This window comes from Clupea harengus, chromosome 11 (genome assembly GCF_900700415.2).
Source record: "Clupea harengus chromosome 11, Ch_v2.0.2, whole genome shotgun sequence".
NCBI lineage: Eukaryota > Metazoa > Chordata > Actinopteri > Clupeiformes > Clupeidae > Clupea > Clupea harengus.
The window spans coordinates 19756988-19768957 of record NC_045162.1 but is presented as its reverse complement, the minus strand read 5'-3'; the positions used below and the strand labels follow the sequence as shown (position 1 = coordinate 19768957).

The following is an 11970-nucleotide window of genomic DNA, read 5'->3' as shown; positions in this document are numbered from 1 at the left end:
AATATATCACTCGAGATCACACGACACACACACACACGCGCGCACACACACACACACACACACACACACGCACGCACGCACACACGCGCACACAGATGCACACATACGCACACGCACTTTCTACAGTCTGGACTCTGAGGAAAGACAAGAGCCAGGCAACACACACCTACCCACATGTGCACAGACTTAGACGCACTCACACATATGCGCACACACACACACACACACACACACACACACACACACACACACACGCACACACGCGCACACAGATGCACACATACACACACGCACTTTCTACAGTCTGGACTCTGAGGAAAGACAAGAGCCAGGCAACACACACCCACCCACCCACATGTGCACAGACTTAGACGCACTCACACATATGCATACACACACACACACACACACACACACATATGCACACAAGCACACACACATATGCACGATCATGCATGCACATACGCACACCCCACACACAGCAGTTTAACACCTCCCTATAGGTCCATATACTCAGGCTACAAATCGCTGAATTACTCCTAAGCGGTCTTTAACACTCATATGCTGACTGCGCCATTGACATTGGAGACCAGTGACTAATAGTGGAGTGATTTCGAAGTCAATGAGTTTCCCTAAGGATTTTTCAGATAGGCAGGATTTTATTAAAACTACCCGGACCGGTAATCATTCACTGAATCTCCAGCCCCTATAATCATCATTTGTTTTCCGCCAATTTTGCTCTTTTTTTGGGGGGGGGGGGGAAGAGAAGGAACATTCGCTGCTCCCTGTAGTTTCATATCCACCCCGTTATTATGGAGTCAGGGCTGCTGGTCCGGCCAGCTGGAGGAGAGTCAGAGGCTGGGTTCTGCTGCGCTCCATTCTAAACAGACCCAGAGGCTGTGACACTACTGCCTGAAGACCACGGAAAGGAGCAGGTCTGTCATACACAAACAGAGAGACAAACATGCACACACACACAGAGATGATTTCCCCTCAACTATGCAGACACACACACACACACACACACACACACACACACACAGACAAACCCCCATCCAAACACTCACACACAAACACACACACACACACACACACACACACACACACACACACTCATTGTCCCCATTACCATGACTAAGAGGCACAGAACGCAGCTTTTTAAAGACACTCAGCTCATCTCTCTAAAAAACACAATCCCACTGAATAAACATGCAATGCCAAATCATAATACTAGGGTAAGACACTGTTAGGAGCCTCTGAGGGCTTTCCTTGATGAAGCGCTGACAGTGATGGGCAATTGCCCACAAAACAGCACAGCGCTGTAATCAGACTTTAGTACGAGGAGTCAACACTGCATTCCCTACTAAAGTCCTTACCAAACACACCCCTCTGGGGCCTGTTTGAGTCCAACAATTCCCCCCTACTGCCATCCCACCAGGCCAACACATAAACACCCATGAAGGCTATAACAAACCATAGTAAGACAGCTTACACAGCACTGTACAGAATAGAGCAGAAATACCCCAATTTTCCCAGCAAGTAAACACTTACTGCGTAGATAAACAACCTTTTATACTAATATTTGTGGTGCTCCTAACACACCATACAGTCCTAAAGACCTTTAGGTTGTAAGTTCCCTGTAAACTGAGCTCGTCTCCATGGTGATGCCACGTCTCTACATGACCCGTCTGACCCACTGCAGCCCTGAAATCTACAGCTTCCTGTCCAACAACGCTGCTCTCTCTCCTCGGACTGCACAGGACTGCCCAGAATGCAGCAACACACTACACTCACACAATAGTTGACTCTGGGCCGAATTTAGACTGAACCTGGTTCTGATCTGGCTCTAATCTGGTTCTAATCGGGCTCTGGTCTGGCTTTGATCGGGCATGAATCTGGCTTTGATCGGGCATGAATCTGGCTTTGATCGGGCATGAATCTGGCATGAATCTAGCTCTGACCTGGCATGAATCTGGCAGATCCAGATTTCGCTGCAGGTCAGAGTCAAACCCGGTCCAGAGGGATCAATAAGAGGTCCTGATGTCTAATCCAGAGGTCCCTCCCTCTACCATCCCTCCACCAAGCCTGCAATAAACCCCCCATGAATGTTAAAGCAGACAGCAATATAACGTGTAGCTGTATCAGTGAACAACTGTAAAAATTCTGCATAACATCTCAACAATGTGTCTTAAGCCTTAAGTATACTCATGAGGACGGAGGCTACATTCTGGTCTGCGTACAGTGTGCGTGAAGCATATTTTGTCAACAGTATGGTCCGTGCAGACTGTCTGCGCAACACCAAAAGTTTGTGTCCGCGTGGATATGTACGCATTGACTGCGTTTGTGCACGCAAGTTTTAAAGCACTGGTCCCGGGTCAATAGTTTACACTATTTATCCATTTAGCAGATGCTTTTATCCAAAGAGACTTGCAGGACAGGATGCACATTTTCAATTAGTATGTTTGCTCCATGGGAATAAAACTACAGAAGATCCCGCTGATAGAATTAGAGTTTCATTTGTTTCATGCTGCAGCGAATCATGGCTGATTAGATTACCAGCAAGGTATGCTAGGTACGGTTGCAATGAATCCCCCCATGAATGTTACAACAGGCAGACAATATAAAGTGTAGCTAAATAACTAGACAACTGTGAAAGTGCTGCATAGCATGTCAACACCATGTCATCATTCTGCCTCCTTCAGGGCAAGTAAAGCGCTCTCTTCCCCCTGTTGCCCCTCCACTAGCAGCACTGAGCTGCTGGCAGACACAGGGCGCTGAAAGGCGCTGCGGAGGGGGAGGGAGCGTGCAGGAGCTTCAGAGAGGCTGCAGATGACATCACAGCTGTGCACGTTGGCGGAGGTTAAGGGGGGGTGCAGGGGGAGCAGAGTGGGGTCTGTGGTCACATATTGGGATACGCGCCTCCGGTTCTGACCACTGGAGTCGGAGCACTCGAGAGTCTGCCTCTGCCTCCCCACAAAAAAAACCTTAGGCACGCTTAACCCCCTTCTGATTCATTCCACACACACGCACACACTCAATTCCAATGACTCTACAGGCTGACTATGCATCAGCGCTGGTCAGGACTGAGGATCCATTTACAGCACAAGCAGCGTCCCGACTGGTCTCCGTGGCACAGTGGAGGCACGCAGGAGAAGATGGGTACCGTTTTACACTGAGGTATGTACAGTAGGTACCAGCGTGACGGGTGTAGAATTCGCCTGATGCCTGGGACTCTACACAGACTCCCAAGAGTTCCAGATTTCCCCTCGTTCAGATACCTATAATTTACAGTCTGACAGTCCATCTGTTCATTAAACCTTCTATTTGTGCGTCACGACACAGAGAGTAATAGTAGTTTCCACTTTCTCTTAAGCGCACAGAGAAAACCAGAGAGTGGTGTGAGAAATCCTGATCCACATGTCCTCTGTGCTGCTCACTGCGTAAGGTGCTTACATCACAACAGTCATGGATTCAAATCTCAGGGAGCACAAATACTGTCCAAATCACCACACTTCACCTATAATGTAATTCACCAAAATAAATAAAACATCTGCTTATTAAAGACAATGTGTGACACATAGTCTCTTCAGCAAGTCATTACACCCTATAGCCTGAACAAGCCAAGAACTGCAGGATAGGAAAAAGATAAGTAATATTGATTGTTTTCATTCATAGATGTTTCACAGATATTTACGTAACTGGTGTTATTAAATACCAGGAAGTTAATAAATAAAGGTTGTGTGCCCTGTGCAGTGCTTCATTGTGAAGCATGACTTCTGTAGGACTGGACTAGTGTGTGTGAGTCTGTAAAGAAGTGATCTGTAAAGGAGTGATCTGTGGAAGGGAGTGATCTGTGAAGAAGTGATCTGTGAAGAAGTGATATGTGGAAGGGAGTGATGTGTGGAAGGGAGTGATGTGTGGAAGGAAGTGATGTGTGGAAGGGAGTGATGTGTGGAAGGGAGTGATGTGTGGAAGGGAGTGATGTGGTGAAGGAGTGATCTGTGAAGGAGTGATCTGTGAAGGAGTGATGTGTTCTTTGCTTCTGAGGGGACTCTGCTACTCTACCTGTCTGACACGGCCTTCATGAACTCTTCCAGCAGCTCATCATAGGCCTTCCCACGCACACGCTTGTGTCTCAGCCCAATGTACAGAGGGTCCTTCAACAGCTCCTGTAACAGAGAGAGAGAGAGACGGAAGGAGAGAGGGAGAGAGCAGGGAGACAGGGAGAGAGTGTGAGAGGGAGATGGGGGAGGCAGAGAGGGAGAGAGCGGGGGAAGACAAATGAGAGAGGTGTGACCTTTTGAAGCTGTCTTGGAACAGAACATGGAAATAAGAGAAGGGGTAACGCAGATGAGAGAGGTGTGACATCACACTCTCACACACACAGACAGACACACACACAGAATGAGGAGAACAGAAATGGGGTGAAAAGAGTGAGACAGACGAAAAGGAAAGGAGGATGACAGCAGAACAAAGGAGAGAGGAGCTGCTTTTTCAATCAAAAGCCCAGTTGCTGTCATTCCTATACTATGAAAAAACCAAACGTCAGGTTCAAATACAAAGCATGTTGTGTGTGTGTGTGTGCATGGGTATTGGTGTGTGTGCATGGGTATTGGTGTGTGTGTGTGTGTATGTATGTATGTGTATGTGAATGTGTATCTGTGTGTGTGTGTGTGTGTGTGTGTGTGTGTGTGTGCATGTGTGAGAGAGAGAAGAGAAAAGGTGAAAAGGAGAGGCCCTGCTAGATTCCATTCTCTTCAGTGCTTTCAGCTTGCCACTCATCCAGAAAGAATGGAGCCTAGTCAGTGAGATACTCCATCAGGAGGCCTTAACTGCAAACACATTGCACACGAATGCGCGCACACACACACACACACACACACACACACACACACACACACACACACACTCCTACATAAAGATACACAAAAAGATGCATATAATTGGTTGACATACATTTTCACACACACAAACACACCCATACATAAGTAAACAGATATACAAATGTTATTCACAGGGACAGACACACATACACACACACACACACACACACACACACACACAGACCCATGCACACACACTCTCACATAAACAGATGCACAAATAGATGCATACCGTAAACATGCATTTTCACACACGCAAACACAGACATATACTGTATGTCTGTCTATATACCGTAATTTCCGGACTATAAGCCGCTACTTTTTTCCCACGCTTTGAACCTCGCGGCTTAAACAACGACGCGGCTAATTTATGGATTATGATACCTGTGACTGTATACGGTGGCTTTGTGTTTACGGTGGCTTTGTGGAGCTAGGATGCTAGCATGGATGCTTAGCGCCACGCGATTTCTCAGTATCTCAATAACTTAACTAATGTCAAAATAACCACAGTCTACCGGCGTAGACAGAACACAACTCAAAACAGTTTACAACAATACAAATCCAGTCTTTTCAAGTTCTTTAGCTCACTGGTTTCAAACTTAGCGTCTTTCTTCTATCTCACTGTCTTCAGTCTAACGTTCTAGTTTCTGATTGACTCTTGCAACGGTGCTCTCTTAAAGCAACAGTGCACTTATCGTAACTGGCAAAACTAATAATATGCATCACTATTGTATTACTTTTGATATTCATTTTAGCCTGTGTAAAGTTAATTTGTTTCAATGTACCGGTAGGCACCTGCGGCTTATAGACATGTGCGGCTTATTTATGTTAAAAATAATTAAATTTAAAAAATTCAGTGGGTGAGGCTTATATTCAGGTGCGCTCAATAGTCCGGAAATTACGGTACCCATACATATGTAAACAGATATACAAATGATATATTCACAGGGACAGATACACACACACACACAAACTCACACACTAGCCCTAGAGAGACAAGTGAATGAATGGGGTACTTTGGGGAACTTTGATTAATGAGTCAAAGAAGACCACAGGATTAAGAATGAGAGAATGATGGGGTCTCTCTGTGTGTGTGTGTGTGTGTGTGTGTGTGTGTGTGTGGTGTGTGTGTTCAAATGCTAAACTTGACTCCAAATTCAGATTTATGGTTTTTAATGAGCATGTTAATAGTGTTTGTGTTCTCTGAGTTCCTCTGAAAGCCTCATCTCTTATCTGCAATCACAGAACTCTGTGTTCCACATAGAAACGTTAATTTACGGACATAATTACACCAGGAAAACAGCAAGAGCAGTTAGGCACGCGACATGCCAATAAATTACACACTCACTCCCACTATCACATATCACACTCCCACAGACACACACACACACACACACACAAACTCTCCCACAGACACACAGACACGCACACACAGACACACACTCACGCACACCTAACACCCACATACACGCACACACAGTAGAAGTAAAGCTCCACAGTACTCCACATACAGGCCCTGTGACAGCTGTGACCATGTAGTCGGAGTCGTGCTGTGCTGGTGAGTTGTACTGTTTGGCACAAACTCAGCGCTGTTTGCAGTTTTCTCAGGCTGACCATGTCAGACTCACACTAAAAATGGACAGCAGATAGTTGACTTTCTCTCTCTCCCTGTCTGTTTATTAATATACGAGGTGTGTGTGTGTGCGCGCGCGTGCGTGCGTGCGTGCGTGCGTGTAAAGGCCACAAAAGGACAGACGTGTCCAGACTGCGACTGCATTGGCAGCAGCCCAAGCAGTTTATTTTCAACACAACAGGCAGCCATGCTTCTTTTCCTTGGCTTCCTGTGAAAACACTAATATTTGAGCACTCGCAGGGAGGACTGGGAGAGGGAGCAGAGATGGAGGAGAAGAGACAGAGAAGGAGAAGGAGGAGGAATAGAGGAGGGAAAAGAGGGAAGAGACGGAGAAGAGGCAGTGGAGGAGAGGCCATGGCAAAGGCAGGACATTAGATGTGTGGATAGGTGGACAGAGAGGCCAGTGACGTGTGCGACTACACAAAGACACACACTCAGACACACACTCAGACACACACTCAGACACACACTCAGACACACACTCAGACACACACACACACACACACACACAGACTGTTTCCTTTAAACACATCTGCATGCATTGTTGCACGTACACATATGAATTCACAATCCTGATCCACATGTCCTCTGTGCTGCTCACTGCGTAAGGTGCTTACATCACAACAGTCATGGATTCAAATCTCAGGGAGCACAAATACTGTCCAAATCACCACACTTCACCTATAATGTAATTCACCAAAATAAATAAAAAATCTGCTTATTAAAGACAATGTGTGACACATAGTCTCTTCAGCAAGTCATTACACCCTATAGCCTGAACAAGCCAAGAACTGCAGGATAGGAAAAAGATAAGTAATATTGATTGTTTTCATTCATAGATGTTTCACAGATATTTACGTAACTGGTGTTATTAAATACCAGGAAGTTAATAAATAAAGGTTGTGTGCCCTGTGCAGTGCTTCATTGTGAAGCATGACTTCTGTAGGACTGGACTAGTGTGTGTGAGTCTGTAAAGAAGTGATCTGTAAAGGAGTGATCTGTGGAAGGGAGTGATCTGTGAAGAAGTGATCAGACACATAAACACACACACACACAGAGTAGATAAAAGGCTGTCAATCTTTGCTGTCACACAGGGAGCAGTGCTTTCTCTTTTTAAGCTGTTGTCCTCCTCTGGCTTTAGCCTGCCTATAAAAGGCAGGCCGTGCTGTCTCCGCCTGAGGGGCAGAGGAGGAGGAGGAGGAGGAGCAGGCGGAAGGAGGGAAGATTCTTTCACTGCCAAAGACCTCAAATCAAACCAGTGGCATGCTCTAGAGCAAACAAACAAGCACTTAGCCTGGATGGACTCCCTGCTCCCACACACACACACACACACACACACGGTGACTAGAGTGGCACACACTGAAGCAGGTCTGTGCATGTCCGTTTGGATACTGGCACAGCTTCCCAGCACAGAAGACGCAGAGGCTTGCTCTTGTAACTGTAATGACCTCAATGCTCTGACATTCGCGTCAGCATGCCAAAAGCATCTGTCAAACACCGTAAACATAAACATCATTACACAGATCCAGACTTCTCCTACCAGGCAGGACTGCGTGCCTTCTACCCCTATCAGTCCTGTCTCTGCTCTGAGCATACCCCATTAGAGTCATCTGAATTACAGCACTATAGATTGGCTAGATCAGATGAGCTCATCTAATGATGCGTGGCTTAGAGAGCTTCAGTCAGGCATGTTGAGTGCAGGGGGACCAGCAGCGAGATCAAGACTCCTGTTTGAGCACTGATGCATTACTGTAACATGGCATGCTGCCTAGTATTACTGCCGCATGTTATGTTGCATGTATGTTAACAGAGCTTGTGTCATGTGACAGTATGACAGGCACTTAGCCTGAGGATGGCATATCTACCTGTAGTATTTTGTTAAGGTGAGTTTACCATAATATAGTGTCTTGTATGTGTGGTGTCATTGATGTTGTATTTGTCAAAATGGATTAGGAGTGACATTTTATCTTGGGTGATATCCCATTTCTAGACAATTGACACACCAGTGGAGCCTCTCCTGGCAAACAGCATATCTGCCGATCTGTCTTTCAGCTATGATGAAGCCATAAGAACTCTCTGCCCAATCTGGGCCACATTCACTCCAGAGGTAACCTCTTTCTTGGCATCTCCTCTTTCTCTCTCTCTGCCTCTCTCTCTCCCCAAACTGTCAAAATGTCAGACTGTCAGCGTGAGTGATGTTTCTGTGGGCTCTTCAGCCAATCACTTTACAGCTTGTCAACATCTCTCAGCACGGCCTGGAACCCGGCCGTGATCTGCGGTGTAGGTAGCCGTGGGGATAACGGTCTCCACGGTGACCAGGGAAAGCCGAGTGTTGATGTACGAGCGCTGCCCCGGTGGAGTTTATCCAGTGAAATGAGGAACTGAAGAGGGCTTTGTTGAAGGGATCCTTCCTCTTTCAGGTGGGATTAAGGCTTCTCTGAGCCAGTACACTGGGAGTCTGTCCCCCTCCACCCCTCTCCTCCTAAAGCTCTTCAGTCACTTCTCTCGCTCTCGCTCTCCTCCTCTCGCTCTCAGCGCTCTGTCTCTTTTTAAGTACCTTTCCCATTCCTCTCTTTCTTCTCTCAAAACCTCTCTCTTTCTTTGGTCATCTAGTGATATCTTTCTTACTCTCTCTCCTTCCTCCCCCCCCCCCCCCCACTGAGGCTCTTCAGCAATCTCACACCCTCTGACTCTTCAGTCATCACTTTCTCCATGTCCATCAGGACTCTTTGGCCTTAACTAAGGTGTAAGCCTCATAGTTTTCCCAGTACTGTAGACCTACTCAGTGCCCAAACACAACACAACTCCACATTGTGCAATGTGACATCACTGGATCTGGTTTCCAACAAAAGTGTGTGTGTGATTGTTTGTGTGTGTGAGAGAGAGAGAGTGTGTGAGAGAGAGAGAGTGTGTCTGTGTGTGTGTGCGAGAGAGAGAGAGAGAGAGTGTGTCTGTGTGTGCGAGAGAGAGAGAGAGAGAGAGTGTCTGTGTGCGAGAGAGAGAGAGTGTGTCTGTGTGTGTGTGTGTGTGTGCGTGTGTGCGTGTGTGTGTGTGTGTGTGTGCGAGAGAGAGAGAGAGAGAGAGAGAGAGAGAGAGTCTGTGTGTGTGTGCGAGAGAGAGAGAGAGAGAGAGAGAGAGAGAGAGAGAGAGAGAGAGAGTGTCTGTGTGTGAGAGAGAGAGAGAGAGAGAGAGAGAGAGAGAGAGAGAGAGAGAGAGAGAGAGAGAGAGAGAGAGAGAGTGTCTGTGCGAGAGAGAGAGAGAGAGAGAGAGAGAGAGAGAGAGAGAGAGAGAGAGAGAGAGAGAGAGAGAGAGTGTGTGTGTGTGTGTGTGTGTGTGTGTGTGTGTGTGTGTGTGTGTGTGTGTGTGTGTGTGTGTGTGTGTGTGTGTGTGTGTGTGTGGTGTGTGTGCGTGCGTGTGTGTATGAGACAGATAGTCTGAGGACATGTGGAGACTCCAAAGCTCTCTATTAGAGAGCGATCACTTCATTCACCCAGTCTGGGGACACCCAGTGCTGCTTACACTGACTCACTGATTGTAGTCTGTTCTCAACGTCATGGGCTTGGCCTGAGACTACATTTCCCATGGACCAGCATGACATCACCCACACTGGACAAAAGCACACAACACATCACTCCACCATGATTACAGATGGACAAATTATGTAATTTTACTTAATTGTACAGATCTTTACTAATTTGTGTTAATTTACTTGGCTAACTGTGTGTGCATCTGGATGTAGGTGTATGTGTTAGTGTGTGTGTTTGTCTGTAAGTGTATGTGTTTGCATGCGTGTGTGTGTGCATGTGACACTATCTATCCACATATCTGGAAGTGCTAACAGCTCCTAACTCTGATCATCTCCGGGATTAGCGGGCGTTTACATAAAGGATTACTGCCTTTTGGCATTCCTGAGCACCTTAGACCAGACGGAACGTCGGAAATCCTTCCTGATCGCGGCTGCTGGTTCGGGGGCTGTCTCTGTCACTCTATTGTGTTTCTGGCCAGTGGAGCTGAAACACACCGGGTCGCCCCGGGGCACCCAAGCCTCAGACTGGCCACAGTCGGAGCCTGTGGACATCTCTGGGAGAAAGATGACGGCTCTTAATCCCCTAATAACACGCAGTCTATCGGCCCACCAGCGCTTGGAGACGGAGAGGGAGCTGGAACCGGACGTGGACTTGGAGCTGCACTCAGTCCTCTTTCAATATCCAATTTCAAAAGCCTAAATGGCATGTCAAATTTATGGATTCATATTGTCAAAGCTTTCACAATGTTGAGTAATAGATCTTAATGTGCAAAGGCAATAGGACTCTCTCTCTCTCTCTCTCTCTCTCTCTCTCTCTCTCTCTCTCTATAACTGTGTGTGTGTGTGTGTGTGTGTGTGTGTGTCTGTTCATACCAGGGCCGTACAGCCCTCTCCCCCACACAGGCAAGGGGTGTGTGTCTGTGTGGTTGCAGATGGTTGGCAGCTTCTATATGAAACAAAAGATATATCTCACATAGCATGGAAAGAAAAAAAATAGTTGTCTAATCCATTTATTATAGTTTTTATATCTGTCGTCTCCCGGGGATATGAGGATAAGTGAAGAAATGGTAATAGCTCATGGCAGTGGGGCCAGAGCCCCGTCCAAGCGCGCTTAGGGTACCAGCATGCTTTGGGTTTACAGGCTGTCTAAGAGCGGCTCCAGAGCACTGAGATGTCTAAAACCTTCAAATGGGGAAACTTAGCTCTTACCAGAAATTGCATTCTGAGAAATACATGCAAATGGTTGTTTTGTTTTTTTCTTTTCGCATGTTTCCTAGAGAGAGGTAGGACGGTGGGGATGTGTCACTTTTTGGCATGAGGAGTGAGAGTTCTATCCCCGTGTCATTAACCACCCCCCCCCCGTTACTCACTCAATCACTCACTCATGGTTCTGCATCTGCAAATACTTAGCAAGTTCAGAGAACACAAAGAAAAGGACAGAGATGAGCACCGAAGAAAACACTTAATTCACTCTGTCTTCCACACACACACACACACACACACACACACACACACACACACACAGAGATAGAGTGAGAGGTATACAGTCATGCCAATAAAACCATTTGAATAGAATTGAACTGAATTGAATTGAATTGGAGAGAGAGAGAGAGAGAGAGAGAGAGAGAGAGAGAGAGAGAGAGAGAGAGAGAGAGAGAGTGTCAGAGAGAGAGAGAGAGAGAGAGACAGAGAGAGAGAGCGAGAGACAGTCAGAAAGAGAGAGACACACGCACACAGACATAAACAGACACAGCACATGCCACAATTATTTCACCACTCACACACTTACACACATAAACATATGCACATGCTCACATATAAACATAGACAAAAATGCACACACACACACAAACACTGGCCAGACACCTAAAACAGATGACATTTTGTTTCTTAAAGTGCAATAAGGGGACAGGCACACATAGGAGGAC

General features: G+C 46.6%; 1 protein-coding gene across 1 annotated transcript in view; it reads right to left on the bottom strand.

Annotated features, from left to right (window-relative positions):
* Positions 1–11970, bottom strand: part of me1 (malic enzyme 1, NADP(+)-dependent, cytosolic) — a 105773-nt gene that overhangs the window by 24147 nt on the left and 69656 nt on the right. Inside the window, exon 6 of the mRNA XM_012824587.3 lies at positions 4066–4169. Within this exon, the coding sequence (XP_012680041.1) occupies positions 4066–4169 (104 nt within the window). The remainder of the gene's footprint in view (positions 1–4065; positions 4170–11970) is intronic.